We start from the raw sequence: 22927 nt of genomic DNA, 5'->3' as shown, positions 1-22927 counted from the left end.
CAGGTGAGACTTCATAAAGATGGGAGCTACTAAGAGTCGCATCAGCAAGATGGGGGCACAGGGCTTTCTGGTGCTCGTCCCCTCCTGGAAAAATCAGTTTGAACAACTCTCCCCGCAGGAGAATGCCTTTGCAAGAGCTCCAGAGTGAGGGTGGGGATTACCGCACCCCAGTGGTGCACAGCTAAGAAAAGACAGTTTTGCACTGAGATAGACACGCTCCCCAGGGGCGGGGGTGGGGGGCCAGGTACGCGCCTGAATGCCCCAGAGACTCCGGCACTGGCCCGCAGTGAACCCGGAGTCCAGACCTGACCCTGCAGACCCGGGCACCAGGCCGCCTGCCCGAGGACTCTAGCAGCAAGCCCACTGGAACACGGCCAGCCAGCTCACCCAGGTTCCCAGACAGGCTGTGAAAGGCTTCCCTGCCAGAGCCCATCCGTGCAGACCAGAATGGGTGCCTACTTCTTCAAATGTCCAGACGCCAACACAAGACCACAAGGACCAAAGAAAATCACGGAAACATGACACCTCAAAAGGAAACCAAGAGAACGACAATGACCCTTAAGAAAGGGAGGGTCATGAAGTGTCTGGAGAGAATGCAGAATAACCTTTCCAAAGAAATTCAGTAAACAAGAAAACACACACAATTAAACAAAATCAGGGAAACAATGCATGGACAGAAGAAAGAAGTTCAGCAAAGAAATAGAAAGTATTTTTCTAAAACCAGAAACCCTGACCTTGAAGAAAACAATGACATGAATGGAGAGCTTCAGTGAAGACGGGTCCAGCAGGAGAGGCAGCGGCAGGCCAGGAGACCTGCCCCTGGACTCACCCAGCAAGGGGAGCAAACTGCAAAGGGGAGGAGAACCCAACAGGAGCTCCGGGAGAACTTCCAGAGAAGCCATGTGCATGTGACTGGAGTCCCAGGAGGAGAGAGGCAGAGGGGTGCTGAGAGCTGAGTTCAAGAAATACAAGTTCACAAAGCTCCAACACCCCCCAAATTCCAACCCCAAACTATCTCCTCTGGGACACTTATAATGAAACTCTCCAAAATCGCAGGGAAAAAAAGGTTTGAAAGCGGCCACAGAATAACTGGGAACCACCAGGGAACCCACAGGCTCCCAGCAGAGTTCTCCACAGAAGCAATGGAGGCCAGAGGCCAGCGAGGTGACGCATGCAGAGCGCTGAAAGAAAAAGGCTGCCAACCAGAACAGCCAGCAGAGGTGTCCTCCGGCAACGAAGGACAGAAAGCCATCCCGGGACAAACACAAGCGGAGGGAGGTTGTTAGCATGAGCCTGCCTTCTGAGAGGTGCTGAAGGGAGTTCTGTAGGTGGACACTAATTAGTAACACAAGACAGACGAAAATACAGGACACACTGATGCAGGTGAGGACACACTCAAATTCCCAACACTCTAACACGTGTGCTGACGTGCTCATCACGTACTCTTGCACAAACATTAAAGGACGGAAGTATTAAAAATAACCATCTGGGGGCGCCTGGCTGGCTCAGGCAGAAGAGCATGTGACTCTTGATCTCAGGGTCATGACTTTAAGCCCCACGCTGGGTGTGAAGCCTACTTAAGATAAAAATTAAAAAAAAAAAAAAACTAGCTACAAAAATTTGCCAATAAATACACAATATAAGAAGGTATAAATCGTGACATCAAAAGCATAAAATGGGGTAAGGGTAAAGAGCAGTTTTCCATGTGATTAAAGTTGTTATCAACTTGAAAAAGATGTTAAGTTAGCTTCACAGTAAAGGCAAACAAAACCCTAGAAAGGAAACGGCATCAAAGCGCACCACCGCAGAGAACCATCACTCCATAGAGGAACCAGAAACAAGGGAACTACAGAATAGTAAGGAAACAATTAATAAAAGCATCAGTAATTCTCTTACTTTAAATATAAATGGGTTAAATTATCCAATCAAAAGGCACAGAGTAGCTGAATGGAAGACTCAACTACCATGCTAAAAAGAGACCCATTTTGCTTTTTTTTTTTTTTTTAAGATTTTATTTATTTATTTGAGAGAGAGAATGAGAGAGAGCACATGAGAGGGGGGAGGGCCAGAGGGAGAAGCAGACTCCCTGCCGAGCAGGGAGCCTGATGTGGGACTCGATCCAGGGACTCCAGGATCACGACCCGAGCCGAAGGCAGTCGCTTAACCCACTGAGCCACCCAGGCGCCCGACCCATTTTGCTTTAAGGACACACAGAGGCTCGAAGTGAACGGACAGAAAAGATATTCCAAACCAATGGAAAACAAAACACAGCAGGGGCAGCTACGCTTGTATTTTAAAAAATAGACTTTAAGTCAAAAACCGTAATGAGACAAAGAAGGTCACCATATAACGATAAAGGGGTTAATTCAATACACTGAAGGGACATAGCAACTATAAATGTGTATACAGTGGGTGGTGCTGTTTTTTTGAAAAGATAAACAAAATTGACAAAACTTTAGCCAGACTGAGAAGAAAGGAGAGATTCAAATATAATCGGAAATGAAAGAGGAGACTGACTACTGACACCACAGAAATGCAAAGGATCCTACGAGATTACTAGGAGCATTTATGTGCCAATCAACTAGACAACCTCAAAGTAAGGGACAAGTTCCTAGAAAATACAACCTCCCACACTAAATCATGAAGAAATAAAATGTGAACAACCACTAACAAGGACATTAAACAGTCATCAGAACTTCCAACGCAGAGAAGCCCAAGCCAGATGGCTTCACTGATGAATTCTTCCAAACGTTTGAAGAAGAATTAGTGCCAATCCTTCTCAAGCTCTTCCAAAAAACTTGAGAAAACTCCCAAACTCATTTTACAAGGCCAGTATTACCCTGATATCAAGGCCAGATGAAGACACCACAGGAAAGGGAAACTGCAAGCTGATATCCCAGATAACTGTAGATGTGAAAATTCTTGACAAAATACCAGCAAACCATACACCATGACCAAGTGTGAGGACACGAGGATGATTCAAATCAATAAGCACGATATACCATGTTAATAAAATGTAGAATAAAAATCATATGATCACCTCAATAGATGCCAAAAAAGCATTTGGGAAAATACAACGTCCTTTCATGATAAAAAAAGTCTCAACAAATAGGTTATAGAAAGGACATACTTCAACTTAATAAAGGCTTCATGTGACAAGCCCATAGCTAATATCACCTCAATGGTGAAAAAGCTTATCCTCAAAGATCAGGAACAAGACAAAGATGCCCACTCTTCTTTTTTACAGTTTTACTGAAAAATAACCGATATACATCACTGTATAAGGCATACAGCAATGATGGCTCGATTTACACATATTGTGAAAGAATTACCACGGTAGGTTCAGCTAGCATCCACCTTCTCATATAAATACAAAAAAAAGAAAGAAAGAAAAGAAAGAAGAAAAAAGAGAAAATTTCTCCTTGTGGTGAGAACTCTTAGGATTTACTCTCTGTACCTATCCTGTGTATCATGTGGCAGCGTTCACTAAGGTCATTGTGTCGTACATCACATCCCTAGTACTTATTTGCCTTATACCTGGAAGTCTGTACCTTTTGACAGCCTTCCTCCAGTTTCCCCTCCTCCTAACCTCCACATCTGCTAACCACAAGTCTGATCTCTTTTTCTGGGAGTTTGGTCTTTTGTTTTAGATTCCACACACAAGTGATACCATACAATATTTGTCTTTCTCTGACTTATTTTACTTAGCCTAATGCCTTCAAGGTCCACCCATGTTGTTGCAAATGGTAGGAGTCCCTTTATTCTATGGCAGAGTAAGTAATTTCCACTGTGTATATATATATACACCACATCTTCTCTACCCATCCATCCAACCATGGACACTTAAGTAGTCTCCATGTCTTGACCATTGTAAATAATGCTGCTATTAACATGGGGATGCAGTTATCTTTTTGAGTTAGTGTTTTTGTTTCCTTTGGATATATTCCCATAAATGGAATTGCTGAGTCATATGTTAGTTCTATTTTTCTAATTGCTCTGGCTAGGACTCACAGTAATGTGTTGAATAGAGGTGGCAAGAATGGGTACCCTTCAAGGATACTCAACGGAGAAAAGACCACCTCTTCAATAAATAGTACTGGGATAATTGGGTATTCACACGCAAAAGAACGAAAATGGATCCACATCTTAAACCACTCACAAAAATTAACTTGAAACTGATTAAAGACTTAAACGTAAGACCTGAAACCATGAAACTCCTAGAAGAAAACATAGGAACAAAACTCCTTGACACGCATAATGGCTGTCTGGACAGGACACCTGCAGCACAGGCAAGAAGATCAAAAATAAACAATGGGACCCCATTCCAACTAAAAAGCTTCTGCACAGCTGAAGAAATCATCAACAAAGGGAAAAGACAACCTACGCAATGGGAAAAAAATATTTGCAAACCATCTATCTGATGCAAGATTAATATCCAAAATACAGAAAGAACTCCTACAACTCAATAGCAAAAAAATCCAATTAAAAAATGGGCAAAGGACCTGATTAAACGTATCTCCAAAGAAGTTCTATAAAAGGCCAACAGGGACAAGGAAAGGTGCTTGACATCACTAATCATTAGAGAAATCAAATCAAAACCATGATGAGGGGCATCTGGGTGACTCAGTCAGTTAAGCGTCCGACTCTTGGTTCGAAGATGTGGAGAAAAGGGAACCCCTGTGCCCTGCTGGTGGGATCGTAAACTGGTGCGGCCACCAAGGAAAACAATACGGAGGATGCTCAAAAAATGAAAAACAAAACTATCAAATGACCCACCAGTCCCACTTCTGGGAATATATCCGAAGGAAACAAATTTTTTCTAAGCACAACTTTCGACGTATTCTGCAAGTTTTGATATGTTGATCCATCATATTTAATTGGTAATTAAAGATACCTTTCCATTTTGATATTTTATTTGGCCCATGGGTTATTTTAAAAGTCCGTTAATCTGCAAACATTTGCAAATATACTCTTTTTTTTTTTCATTAATTTTTAACTTAATCCCACTTGGTCGAAGAGCGCGGTCTGCAGGGTCTCAGTCCTTTGATGTCTGTGGGAGACCATCTTTATGATCTGGCACAAGGCCAACTTTCATAACGTTCCAAAGAGCCCATGGGAAGACTGCACGCTCTGCGGCTGCTGGACGGGGCTTTCCGCATGTCGGTTAGGCCCAGCTCCTTATCACGTCGTTCACATATCCGCCACCTTAATGATTTCTACGTACTGCATTTCTTAAACGCTTGTCAAGGATATTAAACGTGATGTCTTGATATTGTACAGTATCTTGATCCCTTTTCTCCAGGGCAATAAAAAGGGGCTTTAAAACAATTTAGCTCCTTCCTGCCGATCCCAACTGACAAAGTAATTTTTTCCAATCTCTTATTGTATTTGAAAATTTCAACGTGAGACAGTTTTAGACACAGCCCTTAGACATACCCATTTGTTCTCTTTGTTTCACCCATCCTTCTTCCTTTAAAACCTCCTCCTGGACCCACACTCCTGCTCTTGAAGACAATTCCTTGCAATTTCCTTTACAGGAGGGATCATCTGCAGGTGACACTCTCATTTTGTCTATGAAATGTTTTTGAAGTGTCATCCTTTATTTTTAATAACCTTGAGATAGGATTCTTATGCCAAAAAAGTCACCCTTTTAAGAAGTGTTTATTTCAACGACTTTTAGTGTATTTACAGAGCTGGACCAACGTCATCATTTTATTCCAAAATTCGAAAATTTTGGTTGGGCCAAAATTCCATCATTTAATGCTGGCCACCTCACGGGAAACCCTGCCCTGTGAGCAGTCACTCCCCACTTCTCCTTGCCTCACCCCTGCGCCCCCGATCTGCTTCTGCTCGCTGCCTCTGCGGACTGGCCTGTTCCGAGCATTTCCCGGCAACAGGACTGTAGAGTACACAGCCTCTCTCACTCCGCGTGAGGCTTGTGAGGTCCATTGGTGCGGCAGCCTGTATTGGAGCTTCACTCCTTTTTACGGCCAAATAATATTCCACGTATGGACGGGAAGATCACATTTGGTTTACCCATTCATCTTCGGACAGACACTTGGTTGTTTCCACTTCCGGGCTAATACGAATAATGCCACGATGCCCACTTGTGTACAAGTTTGTGCGTGGGCATGTGCTTTCAACGTCCGTGGGTGTGTACCTTACACGCAGGAGTAGAAACGCTGGGTTCGATGGTAACTGTCCCAAGTGTTCCCGAACGACCTTCAGCTTTCCTGAGCATTCAAGCAGGAGCTGAAAACGTCCTTCTCTCGGGGCCTTGTTGGCACAAGCCTGTGCTTCTGACTTCTGAGGCTGCAGAGCATTCGGCTGTGCTTCTGCCGCGGTCCCTCCCCTGCGCAGGGGCTGTCTTTTCTCTCTGGCTGCTTTCAGAATTAGCCTTGCCTTCAATACGATGTGGGGGTTCAGGCGTGATTTTTTTTCTTTCTACTTGAGATCTGTTTCTGGAATCCCTTAAACGTGATCTTTCTTCTCTTCTCTCCTTCTGGGATTCCAGCCATTTCCATCTACGGGAGAACAGCCCCTACCCACGGAGGATAGATGGAGGCATGGGACGCAGAGGTGCCATCCCACTCTCAGGAGCTGCTCCCCCAGCCCGCCGTCCCCCGTCAGCGTGCCCCGGTGTAAACCACCCAGCCTGGCGACCCCCAACGGCGTGGCACGGGAGAGCTGCGACTGTTTGCGATAGCAACTTCGAATCCTTTCCAGGAAAAGCACTGAGCTCACAGTCTAAGTCAGTGAATGCAATTTTGTGGCGGGAATCCCCCAGACCCCACCAACGTAATGGCCAAAACAGAGCGGACAGGGACACCAGACACTGCTGGGCGCTCGTCATGCAAACCACATCCGGGACGCTGGTGTGGAACTACCTTTCTTTTCAAAATTTTACAGGATGCGGCGTACGTCTATGGATGTGACTTCCCCCGGGGACCCCCAAGCTGTGACTGTGGCCCTGGGAGAGGCCCATGTCATTCAGGGTCTGCCTGCGGGAGCTCCTGCAACACCGAGCCAGGCTCACGCTATCTCAAGGGGTGCCCACGTCTGAGGGCACGCCGTGGTACAGCGCTCGGTGACCCAGGGAGCCGTTCCCACGGCCTAGTCCATGGAACCGGGAGAAACAGCCACAGCCTTCCTTTGGAAAACACCCCACAACTCCCGTCAACATGGCTGAAAGGGCCCACGGGGTGAGGCCCAAGCAGCCACCAGGAAGGAGGCCGGCCTCGGGGCAAACCATCTCTTCAGGGAAATGACACGAGGCTGCTGTGGTCATAAATACATTTTATTTCATTAGAAATGCATAATTAACAGTGTTGTGAGCATTTCCCCTTAGAAAAGTAGGTAAGCAATATTTCCATCAAAATCGTTAGTTGTCTTTTGCAAATACCTATTTTCATTACACGGAACAGAGCACACAGCAAAAGGCTTCTGCTACTCCACTTTTTTTTTTTTCAATTTTCTTTTTTGTTATAAACACCATAGCAAATTAAAAAAAGCTGTTTGAACAGAGAAAAATATTGTAGTTCTTGATTTTCCGCACGTACTTAATGCAATCCACACTGTGCTTCCCCACTCTTTCTCTGGACGCCGACAGTGGGACTCAAAAGGAAGGGTCTTCTGGAGGGGTGGTGGCTGTTACTGGCACCCCTCTGTTGAGCGGGACACTCCCCCCGCGGGGGAGGCTTTCAGATGCACTTGAACGGAACACGTGCAGTCACCTCCGTGCAAAGCCGTGGGGCCAGGGCGTGCGTAGAACGGGGCGGTTGGCTGGAGCCGGCGCTGAGCACGGCCACGGCTCCGTCTTAGGTCCTGTCGTGGGTGGGTGGCCCGTCCCGCCTACTGGATCTGGATGGCTCCATGCTCGAGCTGCATTTCAGGCTGCAGGGTGGGCTGCAGGGTCTCAGCCGTCTGCAAGAGGGGAGAGAGGAGGGCTTTCTATAAAAGTACCCACCACGCAAGTCCAGGCCACTGGCAGGTCATTAAACACCAATGGCTTTTGTGGCTGAAAGAAACATACACAGCAGAGCTGGAAGGGGCCGAGGTTCACCCCTGCTTTGGAAGAGGACTCTCCCCGGGGCCATGGTCCGTCTTTTTAGAACCTTCTGTTTGGCCACGCCACCCACCGACCCTCCCGCACATGCTCTGGGGCTTGCCGAAGCCTGTTCCCAGTCCCACCCCTGCTCCTCACTAGGGAATGCCTTCCGAGGGGTTAAACCATCCTATGCACCCAGAAGTTCAGTCACCACTTTGCCTTCTTATAAAAACTGCTCCACTGTCCCCCCAAAACACCATTTGAGGGGCAGTAACCTTTTTCTCCTTAACGAAAGAAGTTCTAATCAATGAACTACAGACATTAAAAGGACTTTAAAGGTACATTTACAGGTTGAAGATGAAGAAGAAAATACAATTTAGAATAAGCCACCAACCATCCCCCTGAACGACCAGAGTAGAGATAAACAGGTGTTTTTCCCTAGGCTCCCCCAGCTGTCAGCCCAAGGCAATGTCACAAAGATGAGACCCTCAGAGGCGGGCGTCCGGCCGCCCTGGAGACGTGGCCGGAGAGGCCAGGCATGAGCACGTGGAGGCTGAAGAGGCAGAGAGCCAGGGACATGGCAGGCAGGAGCCCCGAGGTGTGCGGCTGGTGCTGCGGCTTCTACTGTGGTTTGTGGCCGTGCTTCTGGAATTCAGGCAGCACAGGACACCGCACGGAGGGCTTCCTGAGAGAAGGGAGGGCCCTGCGGGTTACGGGCTCAGCACGGGCATCACCCACAGCGCCTGCAGAGCCCTGGACGGCGGCCCAGGCAGGAGTCAGGAGGGAGGATGAACCCGGGACACACACACAGGAGGCTCTCCACACACTTCCGGGCACGGGGAAGCGGATTCAGGCACGCTGCGGCTGCAGGCAGAGGGAGTGGGGGGAGCGGTCACAGGCTGGGCAGAGAGGACCCTCTGGGATGCAGAGTGCCTCCCCTTGATCACCTGGAAAGGCAGCTTCGGACTCAGGCACACAGAAAATGGAACACAGACGAGGGGGGCGCCTACATGGGGGCCTCGGGGAGACTCACACCCTGATAAGGACGCCCCTCCCCTCCCCTCCCCTTCGTCCTCAGAACGCAGCAGCCAGACCCGTGTCTCAGGCAGGAAATGTAGAGAAAGGGCTCCAACCACACAACTCAGAAAGTTCTAGACGTTTGAGGGAACTGAAGACGGCCGGCAGCCCTGGGCAGCCAACTCCGGCATGGGCCTGTGCAGGTGGTCACCGGGCAGTGCCCATCACACGGGGCCAGCTCCCTGGTGTCCCGCCCAAGAGAAGCCAGACTCCTCCTCCAACCCCACAGGGGCTCCTAGGACATTCTTGTCGGCCAAGCGCGGTCTTCTCCAAGAAGGAGTTTACGTACCTGACCCTGTTCTGACCAGCAGACTCAAAGTAAATCCAGCAAGAGCTCCACAAGAGCAGACGGCCTTCCTGCTCGTAAACAGTCAGGAACCCCTTCCTTCTGCAGACACGGCCCCGGCTACAGGAGGCACCGGCGGGGCCACGGGAGAGCGAGCCCCTGAGGATGAGACAGGGGAGCGGGCCCCAGGGCCATGCATGGGGGGCCACACACGGCGGGCCACGTCCGGGGCCGCCCTGATACTGTATCACCTGCTGAGTCCAGGCCAAGCGAGGTCTCCTACAGGGAAACACCCCCACGGGCGCACATCTCATTCTCTGGCCTGTTCCTACACATACTCATTAAGTGGGTCCCAAGAACTTGCCAGGCAGGAATTGAGACAAAGAATGCAGACAGGAAGCCAAGGAGACCAACAGCTAAACGGACATGGCCTTCCTCAATTCTGCAATCTGTAGAATGACCACGAACTCATGGTCCAGGAAGACGGCCTGCCACACAGCAGCCCAGGTCTGAAGCACACACCGTGGGACCCTTCCACGCCTGCTGGGCAGCAGGGAAGAAAACTGCCTGAGTGCAATGACCCCACCTAGGACCATGCAGGGCATCAGACACAAGCGACCCAGCATGGTTAGAGGGGGGCCTGCAGGGGCCCTGACTTCCAGGACAGGCTCCTGCTCAAACCAGAGAGAAGTCCACCTCGTCCCCACAACACCATTGGCTCCTGGTCACACTCAACCCTTCTTGGTTCATCTCCAGGGTGGAGTGGGCCTCTGTGGTCACTACCTCACAAAAGCCACACAGGACGTGGACCCACAAGGGCCCAGGCTGCCGTGGCCACTCACGTGCGAGGGGCCGGAGGAGTCTGAGGGGGACAGAGAGGCGGCGCCTTCTCCAGGAAGCACGCTCGCTCAAGGGGCCTCGCTATGAATTAGGAGATTAAGAATTTAAGTCCTCACAGGTCCGCCGAGCTCAGCCAGCTGGCCACCTGGTCACAGTCCCCTGGGGCACCCTCTCTGGCTACACCGAGCTCCCGTCCTCAGCAGCCAGCTCACGAGCAAGCAAAGGAGAATGCCCTTTCCCCCTGTGGCTAGGAGCACACACAAAACCCAGCACGGTCCTGAGCAGGGACAGAGGGGAGTGTGGGGGTCTGGGGCGTCGGCGCTGCGCATCAGAAGCCGGTGGTGTGGAGATGCACGTGGCTCCTCGGTACCGGATGCAGAGGGGAGAGGGGTGGGCCCAGGGGGACCCAGAGCGTGCGAGGACGCAGGCAGGAGCCGACTAGCCGTGGTCGGAGCAGCCGAGAGCCCCTGCGTCAGCCCGGTCTCAGCCCAGTCTCAGCACGAAGGCCAGCGACTCCAAGCACCACCCACAAGCTTCGAGGACACAGGGAGAGGGTGCACCTGCCGCTCCTGCCACCCACAGTGTGTGCTTCTCTCCAGGGATGGACCCCCACGCTCTCAGGACCCGTCCTATGTTACTGCCAGAAAAACAGGCCCCGCTGTTCTCCGATCAGCCGACTACACCGAACGCACGCTGTCCCCTAAACCGGGGCGGCCGGCTGGCCCTTCGCACTAGCTGGGGGGCCCGGGGGACCCTGAGGGGAGGCCATGCTTGGCCAAGTGCACTCGCCGAGGGGCAGCTCCACAAACGTCAGATACCCGAAGCAGCAGGCCCCTCATCTGACATGCCAGGAGCACTTCCCCACTCCTGGGAAGGCATGGAGGATGGGCAGCGGGGACAAGACCCTCAGTCCAGCAAAGCCAGATGACAAGGGCAGCAGGGGTGGGGGCAGCCGGGGCTCAGCCACCAGACTGCCCCCTGAGGAAGCACACACTCAGCAGAGGGAACACTGGGCCCTACGCACGAGCCGTCCCCGGCAAGGCCCCCGGGCTGCCACGCAGGAGGCTGCAAACCAGGCCAGACGGGGCCCTCACGACCCAGGGAAGCCCCACAGCGGCCCAGGGCGATCCTGCATCTCCACCACAGAGCTGAGAACCACAACCTGCCCCTGGGAACAGGGTCAAGGCCGAGCGCTGGGGCTACGTGGTGTGCAGGCGTGCTGAACCCCGGGCTGGGCCCTGTCGCTCTCAGAGGGGCAGTGAGGTCTCAGGTAAACGGGGACCCTCTCGTTCTGCAGCCCGCAGGAGCTGGCTGTGTGGCATAGGCAGACACAATTAATATTGCCTCTGAATTTATAGAGACGACAAGACACAGTATATCTCAAGGATTGCTTAAAACTGGCATCTGCCGGGACCTAACTCCCAGCTTCACGTCGTCAGGCATCACAAAAATCAGGGCCTCCGTCCGCATCATGTGCCCTTCAATGACAGTCTACCCCCCTCGTGGGAGAACAGCAGGAGCAGAATCACCCCAGCTGCGTTCACACCTACAGAAGCCCCAGGACCTGTCCACAGACGGGGTGTCCACTTCCAGAAGGGGGCACCCACCTGAGCCGCAGTGGTGTGGTCAGTCACCGGAGCCAGCTGGACGTACTGGACCTGGATGTCGCTGCCCTGGAGAGGCGAGCCGTCCACGCCCCCAGCAGTGGGATCGGAAGAGGCCACGGCTATCAGCTGGGCGCCCTGCAGCACCTGCAGAGACAAAGCAGACCACGGTCAGCACGGGGCCAGGGTAAGTGCTATTCGACTGCGGCCGCACGAACCCAGGGAGGCGGCCGAGGCCCAGCCTCCACACCGTGGGGTCCACCGTGCGAATGTGTACAGCATGACCGAGCTGTTCTGCTGCATCCCCAAGTGACCTCCCTCAAACTGCCACGCACGGGACAGAACGATGGGTTTTTAAGCCATGTAAGAAAAAGACCAGCCAGCTCCAGTTTTCAAAGAGTAAAGCTCAGGGGCGCAGTGAGGGGTGTCTGAGAAGGATGGCAAGGAGACAGTGGGAGGTGGGACAGAGAGACCAAAGCACCGAAGACCTCCTGGAAATCTCTGCAGTTTGAGGTTCGTGGGAGGGCAGCCCGGAGGGAACAGGAGATGGCATCACATCCCCAACCCACGTGCCAGACACCTTCGCCGGCTCTTCCGGGCAGCCCCCCGAGTGCTCAAGAGCCAGGGAGACGGAGCCCTCTGATAGCGGACAAACGCAGTTACGAAGCAAAGCCAAGGATGGGGCAGGTCTGGAGGCTGGGGCAGCCGGGAGACGACCCTCCCCTGGAGCCTCCGGGAGGAGCGGCCCGGTGACGACGCTGGACATGGACCTCCAGACCGTGAGCGCATGAGGACGTGGCCACCCGGCACTGCAGCCGCAGGCACGCATGCAGCACGAGGGCCTTCCCTCAGCTGCCTCCTTCCAAGGAGCCGGCTTCTTGCTCCCCAAGGGCTGACCCGACAACAGCAGCTCCTTGTCCATCATCAGCCATTTGTACCAGTGCTCGCTCCCAAGAGAGGTTTGGAAAAACTGGCGAAAACCCAAGTCTCCTGTATTACTCCCCGGACCTCCTCTGCACGAGACCTCTCCCGGCCATACGGTAAGACCCAGTGCGGCCGCAGGACGGCAGCCTCGGGCAGGGGCTGGCCCCACTCCCCCAGGGGCGGAGCCTCTCCTCTACCTGGTGGGATCAAGTGCGGGGCGCTCCCACTGGGCGCAGGTTTGCGGTGCGGGGGAGAGCCTGCTCACGGCAGCAACTCAGCCCCACGACAGCGAGGAAAGATCCGGATGGGGAAAGACGGGAAGGGAAGGGGTGCTCAAAACGGCACATGAGTTTGCCTTTCAGTGGGTGAAGGGAAGGAGAGGCTGGAACGGACGCCCTCACTGAGCACGCTTTTGCTCGATCCTGGCTCAAATGTAAAAACCGTGCAGTGTTTGGAAACACGGGAGCAAAAACGTTAGGTAAGTGGTCACGGTTCTGTCACCACGGCACGCCGTACAAGATCCCTTAATGCGCTGATGTAAGGTCAAATCATCGACTATCCTTAATGAAAGCCACGCCATCGCGGACCTGTTTTCTGAGAAGCCTCTGCCTTCCTCTGGTTTTGGCGGTGCGCCACGACCGCCCGAGAAACGGGGCATGTTACGGTTTCCTGGGGGTAAGCTGCTTCCTGTCAGCACCACTGTACGCTGACTCCGCACACGGCCTGCACAGCTGCTTCCATCTTACCAACGAGAACGTCAGAAAGCTCAGAATCTGAACGTGCTGTGTTATGACGAGGGCAGGCGCTTCACCAGCCTGGCTGGCAAACGCAAATAAAAACGGGAAAATGTTTTCACCTGAGATTTCAACCCAAATACCACACTTCCTCAACGTGTCCACACTCGTTTGCTTTTGGCAACTGATTCGGGAACAAGTCAAAAAGTCAACGTGCGCGCGGGGCTGGCGGGAGAGGCCTTCCAGCCCCTCAGCGCCCTCGCCCTTCTTCACACCCCAGACCCTGCAGAGAAAACCCTCCCCCGGGGGCCTCCACGCGAGGAGCTGGGAGCGTGACTGGACGGGGGCGCCGTTCTTCAGGTGGGGAGAGCGAGAGTCCCCCAGGGAGACGAGCTTCTCGATGGGAAGAATCAAAGAAGAGATCAAACAGACCGCTCTGCCGATGGGGAGTTTCTTCACGAGGGAGGGGACGCGGGTGGGGATGCTGTCTCTCACCTGGATCCACAGAACAACATCAACCACCCGGCTGAGGCGGACCCTGGGTCGCGTGGCCCAGCTGTCTCTGTGCTGGACCCACACAGCGGAGTCCGTGCTCACCCCGCGGACGGGATGACCAATGGAGGAGGAGTTCTGGAAGGTAAGACGGGTTTGAAAGCTCCCCAAAGCTCTAAGCAGCCTCTTGAAATATACAGGAGGCTGAGACACAATGTGTAGATTTGGACTTAATTTTAAACTGGTGAAGAATAGAATCTATTTACGTCAAATCTGAAATACAGAGCAGCAAAAATGAGGTCACAAGCCACTGTCACATGGATCAGTGTGGCACCCCAGAAGAACCCACAGAAAGAGCACGATCCATCCTTGCTCTGTTGGGAGGACGAGAGGCCAGCACATCCTCTCCCCTGCTCTAGAACCAGCAGGAAGTCTCGATGATGAGCTTCCAGCTCCCTCCCACTCACTTGACATGTGCAGCCTCTTCCCAACAGGCTCTGGAATATAGAAAAATCTAACAGGAATGTTAGATTTTTTAGAATGTTAGATTCCTAAGCAGGAAGCGGGCTCCCAGGCCATCAGCCAGCAGCATCACCTCCCGAAGCCACCAGCCTGCGGTCGACCGGGGCGTGCGCCCCCTCCCCACCGCCCAGACCCAGAGGCCACACGAGAGGCGTCTGTGGCGTTCCCACCTTCACTCACAGGGCTTCCCTGCAATGACTGTCAGACGAGGGAAAAGGGTGGAGGGTGTGCATTTGAAGCAGCCTACTGAGGGCAACCTGGATCTAAAAGCACTGTTTTCTTGAGTGCACACATCTGGTTTTCCTCGATATACTGCCAATTTTGAAACTATTTAATACCCAACTGAAATAATGCAAAACTGGTGCAAAACCTAAAATAAATGCAAGAAGTCCAAGGACTTTTCAGTTAAGGTTTAGATACAAAACTCTGAATCCAACCAAGAATCTGCGCAGATGAAAACAAAACAGCCAACCCAAACCCTCCCCTAATTTTAAGATCCTGTGTGGCCAGGAAGAGAGACAAGACCACGACCTCTGGAAGGTCACTCGCTTGTTTGTGTCGTCCGACTCCCTGTGCATCCAGCTTGTTAAGGAAAGGCACTCAATGAGGTCAATCTTCTCAAATCTAGATGTGAATTCAAGGAGGAGCTTCTTCATGACAGAAAAATGAGGACTTGAGAGAGGGAAGCCCATCCCAGGGACGCCCCAAATCACCCCTGGCCAGGAGGCCTACCAGCCCCAAATCTTCCTCCTACATTTTCACAGCAAGTGCCAAACACAAATTATCATTCTGAAGCCTCTCAACCCTCTGACAGCAACACTCATGTGTTTCCTAGTTTCCATTTTGAGTGCTTTCATAAACCAAATCGCCGGAGTACACGGTCAGAAATGAGCACAAAAAGAAATCACGGGTAGACACAGACGCCACTCCTCTGGGGCCGTTCCTCAGACCCGCAGGGAAAATGCCCATCGAGCCGCCGTCCAGACCCTGCTCCTGTCAAGATGCTATGTGGCGAGCGGCAATAAAAGTGGTTTCTGCTGTCTGCTCTGGAGCTCGTTCCAGCATCGAGCACAAACCTCACACACAAAACCTAAAAAGTACAATAAAGCAGGAACGGAAGTCTGGAGATACTTGGTATTCATCCCCCATCACTCCAGATAAGGCAGCATTCCTGGGTACAAATCTTAACCATGTGTTTTAAAACCTTCCAGTAGACTGGGGCGGGATTAATAAATCAGCCAAAGTCAAATCCGGAGACCTCCAGTTTTTGCCACGGGTTCCAGGCCTCTGGCTTCTAGAAGCGGCGCATGGGGTGGGCGGGGAGCGGGTGAGACAGAACAGGAGAAAAATGAAAGGTCTGTATTGATTACACATGAGTGGGTCACACCCACTTGGGGCAGGGAGGGGTGGCCCAGGGGCACCCAGCCTGCCAACCTGCACACTTCGGCTCCCTGTCCTGTGACCGTGCTCCCACAGCTCTGGTCGCTGCTTTAACTTAGAAAGCTCCCTGCACAGAACGAGAAAACTTCCCGTGGTGTTTGCCCTGTGTGGGTGAAAGAAAGGACTTCTGAAAGGGGCGAGGCCCTCTTCCTCGAGGTCACTTCAGCAAGAAGCATTCGTAAGGGCCTATGTTTTACGGAGCTCCAAGCATCGGCTCCCACGGGCTCCCACCCGGGGGGAAGCCGGACGCTGCACCGAGAGGGTGCGAGCTTCACGCTCTCCCCTACGGGCGGCCCCGCACCTGGTAAGAAACGATAAGCAGCCCTCAGGCCTCGGGGGAAAGGCCGGGAGAGCGGCCGCCGGGCGCACCCAAGGGCAACACCTGAGTCCGCACGTAAACGCGGACGGTTCCTCAGGTTGTAAACACGCACGGGCCCGCTGTTCACGCGGCCAGATATTCGCGGTGAGCTGCTAGCCAACGGCGTCTGCACGTTCTGCACACGGGAGGCCGTGGCCTCGATCAGCACAGCGTTTTTCTTCTACTCTGAGAAGAAAGGTTCAGAAATGGAGTTTTCTGCTGAGCAAGATGAACCACACGCTGGAGGAGGCCTCGTGAGTGACAGCGTCCCCCCTCTTGGCCAGGACGGTCTTCCATCTCCAGACATCATGCCAGACGCGACTCCATCCCCACGGCCCAGGCTCAGAGCACACTCGACTGCAGGCATCAGGAGGCCCTCCCCATGTGGCCCTTCATGTCCCGCACAAAGGACAGCGGTGAGCTCACGGGGCAGAGCGATGCCGCGATGGGGGGTGGGCGCAGGCGTCTGCCCGAGGCCCCACAGGTCACCTCACAGCAGCTTGCTCTGTCGTACGGAGCTATGCGCCCAACTGTGTCCCCCCAAATGTCCACATCCTAACCTCCAGTACCTATAAATGTGGAACTAAGATCTGGGAGGATGAGATTAAGTTACGCAGAGGTCACACAGGAGTAGGATGGGCCCTAATCCAATGGCAACAGTCTTCCTAAAATAAGAAGACAGACATTTGGATAAGACATGGGAAGGGGAGGGTGACACGTGACCACAGAGGAGAGGGTGGAGGGATGCCCCCACAGCCCAGGGATGCCTGGAGCTCGCCAGGAGCCAGGCAGATGCCCCCCAGAGCCTCCAGAAGGAACGCAGCCCCGAGAACCCGGATTTGGGACTTCTGGCCTCCCGACTGTGAGCACATTTCTGTTGAAGCCATGCAGTGGGGGTCACCGATTTTGGGTGGTCTGCCGTAACCCCACACCCAGGCCACCTGGTCAACTCTCTCGTTGACAGAGCTCAGGCCTTTGGCTCCCAGAGAACATCCTGCCGGATCCTCCCTTCTCCGTCACCCCTGTCGGCTGCTCACAGGCAGGTCCTCCAGGCGTGCTCTGAGGGCGGCCTTCTCCCCTGCCCGTTCCTCCACCACAGGGCCGTGTGTGTGCCCCCGGATGCCCTGACAGGTGTGGGGCTGGGTCCCGTCGGGTCCAGGCAGGCCCCGAACACAGCCCGCACAAAGGAGAGGCTGCCGGTGAGGCACACAGGGAAGAACACGGCAGGCCCAGGCTGCCGAGAGCAGCGGGACCCTGGCAGGAGCTGCTCCCGCTGCTTAAAGACCATCCTGAGAAAGCTGCCAAAATGGAGACAAAACAGTGACGGTCCCCTCAAAACCCAAATTCCAATTTTCTGTGAAGAACCGGCGTCTTCTGGACCAACTTCCAGTTCATGTGCAGAGGAAGGGGCGCATCCTCCCCTGAGTCAGCAGGGGTAAACGCTGACTGGACCCAACTCCCCAGGGGGCTGAGCCCTCCCGGGAGCCTGCCCATCTGAGCTAGCATCTCTGAAAATCCCACGCTGAGGGCTAAGAAACAGTAGGGTTACCGTCTGCTCCAAAGGAGTGGGGCGCAAGTGGCCACAAACACTTTCAGGCCCGAACCCCCTTCAGCACCCATAGCAGAGATCAGTCACAACACCCAAATCCTTTCCAGGGACAGACTGGGTGCTAGGGGAGGACTGTCTGTGTCCCCCCAAATCCCTGTGTTGAAGCCCTAACTTCCAGGGTAAGTGTTTGGAGGTAAGGTCGGGGCAGGGTGTCCATGGGGCCTCCGCCCGTGTGCACCAGGGAAGGCCGTGGGAGCACATCCCCAGCAAGGGGGTCCTCACGAGAACCCGGCATGCCGGCTTGCGACATCAGGCCGACAGCCTCCAGGACTGCGAGAAACCAGGGAGTTTAGGCCGCCCGCGCACACAGAGGTGCACAGCGGACCAACATCCCTTTCCGCGCCCTCCCTCCCACAGGAGCAGCCGTCCCGTGCGCGGTGAAGGCACAGTCACAGGGACACAGACCCGCCTGGCCGAGGGGGACACTGCTGGTCTCGACGGCACGGGGCACCCAAGGTGAGACTGATGGACTCGGGCATCAGACACGGGGCAAACGTGTCGCTTGGGTGTAGAGAACGTCTGCCAACTTTCTCCAAGTCAAACACCACTCGCAGAGCGACACCTCCCCGGCCAGGGGTGGGCTGCCTCTGGGCAGCAGCTGAGGGCCGCTGGAGAAGAGTCCACTGGTGACCGGACGCTGCCCCAATACCGCACACGGCCTGGTCGTGCTACCACCGGGCCCCAACAACGGGAAGCCACCCGCACAAATGACCAGGTGGCGGGAGGGCAAACTTCCTCCTGAAGGCGAGTCCACGCAGCTGAGCTGGGCCAGGGCGCGGGGGCAGATCCGCAGCAGGAAGACGTGGAGCTCAGGCTCCCTCCCCCTGCACCCCTGCCCTGGCCAAACCCACAGGGAGCCGGAGAAAGCAGCCCACGGACAGGCACGTCTTCGTCGCGCTCAGCCACGGCACGTCCTCTCCAGAGTGCTGTTGGCGGCCACAAGGATCAGGATCACATGTGGTGTTTCGGTCACCCCAGGAGCCCCGCGGTCATCGTTCTGCCGACATGGGAGCAGGACCGTCAGAGCAGGGAGCCTGCAGGGAGCAGCAGGACCGGCCGGGGTCCTGGGGCCTCAGCCCAAGGCTGCAGCGCCGGGCACTCGGCAGAGACGTCATCTCGTTATCATTAGTTCCACGCTGCCAGGGAGGGAAGGGAGCTTCAGAGGCTAACTTCTGAGCGGGGACCACAGGCCAGTAAAAATACAAGCGGCAGAAGCAGCTCTGAGCACGGCTGTGCCAATTTTAGTATATGTGCTGCCGAAGCGAGCACTGAGCACGGCTGTGCCAACTCCGGCCCGGCTACCTCCCAGCATGGGCCGGAGCCGATCACGGGCGGGTGAGGGGTCGGGGACAGCGAGGAGGATGACCACACACTGGCCACCGGGCTCCCAACAGCGAGGGAGTCTGTGCAGGCGATGCCCTTGCCACCTGGGCCTTCACAGTGAGGAGACAGCCTCAGGCCTCTGGTGTCTCTTGGGCCGATCGTCTCCTGGCAGAACTCCCGCTGATCACCGACGGCTTCCCCCTCGGGTGCCAACGAAGCACCATCCCAGACAGAAAAGAATCCTCTCAAAAAGACTCGCCCGCTGATGACACCACGAAGGCCTAGTTCTAAGGAGGCAAGGCTCCCTGTCCTCCTTCCGCAAACCTCCCGCTCCCCGGGCCCCTCGCAGAACCTCATCGAGACACCTGCAGGCGACAGGCCCACCAGTGGCCAGCTGCTGGCCGCCTGCGTCTGGGCGTGCGGCCTAGGAGGTGTCCCTCTGCTGGCGCCACTCCTGGGAGGGCACACAGGCGCCGACGGGCGGGGCGCCTATCGCTGGACTGCTGGCCACATCGTCACTCTCCTAAAGGCTCCCGTCGTAAAATCACGCATGTGCGGGCACCCTCACCACGCTCCAACTACAATGCAAACTCGGAGCTCGGGCCAACCGGCACCGCCGGACACAGGACTGTCCCTAATTCCAAGCGCACAGCATCGAGTGCTTTGCGGACATCTGATGACACAAACCTCAAGAGAGAAGCGCTGCGGAAGGCAAACGCACTAGCTCAGAGGAGATGAAGCAGCAGAACATTAAAAATCAGTCTGGGCCACTTTATAAGCTTTTTGTTTGTTTTACTTTGGGAGTCAACATGAAACAATGGCCCGAATTTTTAAAAATAAGTGACTGTATTTGTTCACATGTGGAGATAATCTCTAGATTATTTTTCTACCTGTCACGTGTGTTGTGCACAAAGCAGAGATCAGTCCAGTGTGCTCATCCCCCCTCGGCCGCCCTCCTGCATGCGCACGCACACCGGACGGTCTCAGATACTCTACGCTCTTTCCAGCCCAAACCCCGTGGCATTCCCACGTCTTCGTCTGTGGACCACAAAGCCTTCGAGGCAAGATAAAGAAGGCAGGGTATTTCACCCAGTATTTCCAAGTGTTTCCCTTATCAGCTGTGTGAGAGGCAACAAGGAACCTTTCTGGCTGCTCAGAACAGGGTGGAAACCATCCAGATTCTGCGATCTGTTACTGGGTCAGAGACTGATCTCTGCTCTTGCATTGTCTTCATGTTGGCATTCACACGGTTCTGCTACGGACTGTCGCAAATTTTTAGACTTCAACCCTTACAGGGTCCAGAACGGAGCTTCATTCCCGGAGGTGTGCACGCAGACACAGCACTGTGGGGTCCCGTCTGCCGTGCCCTCTGTCGGTGGGAAAACCGTACCATCACAGGCTCCCGACGTGGGAGAGGGACCTTCATTCCCACTGTCCTTCAGGTTCCCAAGATCAGCAGGTGAGTTAAACCACGCAGGATGCTCTAAGTCACTCACCACACCATTAAACAGCAGCTTACTTTGTTAACCAGGCTTCCCGGTCAGAATGGACCTAGGATTTCTAAAGATTCCTCATGAGATCACAAATGAACTGAATACTCGGTGGTACACCCCTAAAGCAGGTAAAAAAAGTGGAAGTCGCACTGTGCTTGAGAACTTGTTCTTCTGCGGTAATTCTGTCCTGTGATGGCTCAAGGGCTCCACGTACTTCACTTGGGCTCCTGCATCTTATCCATCAGGACTCGGCACACGGCGCGCCTCTCACCACCTCACTGGCCAGCGGGTGGGTCCTAGTGGCCCTGCTTCCTCCCTGCTCTGCGTCCCGAGGCACGACCATGTGTTTCCAAGGCCTCCAGGCCCTGAAGACCCACACAGCCCGACGGCAGCCCTCTCAGCCCCGAGCCCCTGGCTACTGTCCCCTTCGCAGGGTAAGCCCAGAGTCCACAGGGAGGGCAGGGGAACAGACTGGGGTTTTAGGCAAAGGGGGCCCGTCAGAGTGCCTGAGTCTGCACAGAGAAGTGCTGGGTGTGATCAGAATAGGGATGAAATGTCCTAACAGGTGTCCCTCTTTCATAACCCCCCACCCCTTTGACGAGGAAGTAGTGAAACCTCTGTGCGATGACAAGCTAGAAATTCTCCACAAGCTAGAAATTCCGAAATCCCGCTCCTGGGGCAGCAGACACCACCTACTGGGATGGCTCCTGGAAGAGAATTCTCGGGTGTCAAGAACCCTTTACACGCTCCTTAGCCGTTCTGCCTCCTCAGCCCAACCGCCCGACACATTGGCATATGGGCCATGGGCTCTGGCTGCCCACCCGGTCACGGGGACGTCTGCGCCCACGACGCCGCAGGCCTGCTTGCCAGAGACGCAGACACAGTTAAAAGATCACGACATGGGGCGCCTGGGTGGCTCAGTCGTTGAGCGTCTGCCTTCAGCTCAGGTCATGGTCCCAGGGTCCTGGGATCGAGCCCCACATCGGGGTCCCTGCTCAGCAGGAAGACTGCTTCTCCCTCCCCCACTCCCCCTGCTTGTGTTCCCTCTCTCGCTGTCTCTCTCTGTCAAATAAATAAAAAAATCTTTACAAAAAAATAAAGAAGAAAGAATACAATAGAATAAAACCAGGTCTGGGTTGGTGGAAATATAAAATGGTGCCATTGCTGTGGAAAACTCTTTTAGAGATCCTCAAAAAATTAAACATAGGGGCGCCTGGGTGGCTCAGTCGTTAAGCGTCTGCCTTCGGCTTAGGTCACGGTCCCAGGGTCCTGGGATCGAGCCCCGCATCGGGCTCCCTGCTCCGCGGGAAGCCTGCTTCTCCCTCTCCCACTCCCCCTGCTTGTGTTCCCTCTCTCGCTGTGCCTCTCTCTGTCAAATAAATAAATAAAATCTTTAAAAAAAAAAAAAAAAGATTGCGACAGAGCAGCCCAAGGAAATCACCACACCTCCCTGACACAGACAAATTTCAACTTGGATCCCACCAAAAAGGAATTTTGGAATTACTCAGAAGTCACAACTTTTCAGCTTACTGAGCTGTAAGTTTTCAGAATATTTCCAGGCAGTTACTCATGATTAAAGTTATCAGCGAATATATGGCTCCATTTCTAAATGCCTTAAAAACGGAAGAATGTTTTCAAAATGGCTTGCATTTGTGTCTGTTACAACTAGGAGCTAATTTGGAATAATTATTACTGTATTCATTCATCATCATCATAATGTGATCCTACACTGGCTTCTGTAAGGAACAGAAATGAATAAAATTTGTGGACCTAATGGTATTAGAAACGATTCAACCTTTTACAACATACTTGAAAATGATTTCAAGGCTTGCCCTAGATTTGAAGACCCCTCCCCTTGACTGTCTGCAGTCAGGAGACTCGGACATGAGATCCACCCAAAGGGGCTCACGACCGGCACACGGTGTGTCCAGACAGCGGGGAGCACCTTTGGGGTACCACAAAGCTCCTTCAGCCTCGACTACCCGGGAGCCCTGTCAAAGACGACACCATTTCAGCTCCGCAAAATTCTGGAAACATACGTGTGAGTCACCAGTTCATGCCACTTCTCTCGAGAACAAGTCGTAACATCCCGGCCCCCGGCCCAAACCAGTGCCCGGCATGGAACAGCCCGGTCCGTGGCCACCACAGGGAAACACGACAGGCCTACCGTAACGCCCG

At 53.8% G+C, this 22927-nt stretch overlaps 1 protein-coding gene across 8 annotated transcripts in view; it reads right to left on the bottom strand.

Moving 5' to 3' along the window:
- Positions 1-7719: 7719 nt before the first annotated feature.
- LOC123326875 (BTG3 associated nuclear protein) overlaps positions 7720-22927 on the bottom strand; it is an 83788-nt gene continuing 68580 nt past the window's right edge. For 7 of the 8 annotated variants that reach the window (XM_044922030.1, XM_044922033.1, XM_044922034.1 and 4 more), the window contains 2 exons: positions 11858-12001; positions 7838-7923 (listed from right to left, as the gene is read on the bottom strand). In XM_044922030.1, the coding sequence (XP_044777965.1) occupies positions 7852-7923; positions 11858-12001 (216 nt within the window). In that variant the 3' untranslated portion in view covers positions 7838-7851. Of the gene's footprint in view, positions 7924-11857; positions 12002-22927 lie in introns of all 8 variants that reach the window. The other variant, XM_044922029.1, reaches the window with a different exon arrangement.

The sequence above is a fragment of the Neomonachus schauinslandi genome, chromosome 16 (assembly GCF_002201575.2).
Source record: "Neomonachus schauinslandi chromosome 16, ASM220157v2, whole genome shotgun sequence".
NCBI classification, from domain to species: Eukaryota; Metazoa; Chordata; class Mammalia; order Carnivora; family Phocidae; genus Neomonachus; species Neomonachus schauinslandi.
Note: the sequence above shows the minus strand (reverse complement) of the source record. Positions and strands in the feature narration are given on the sequence as shown.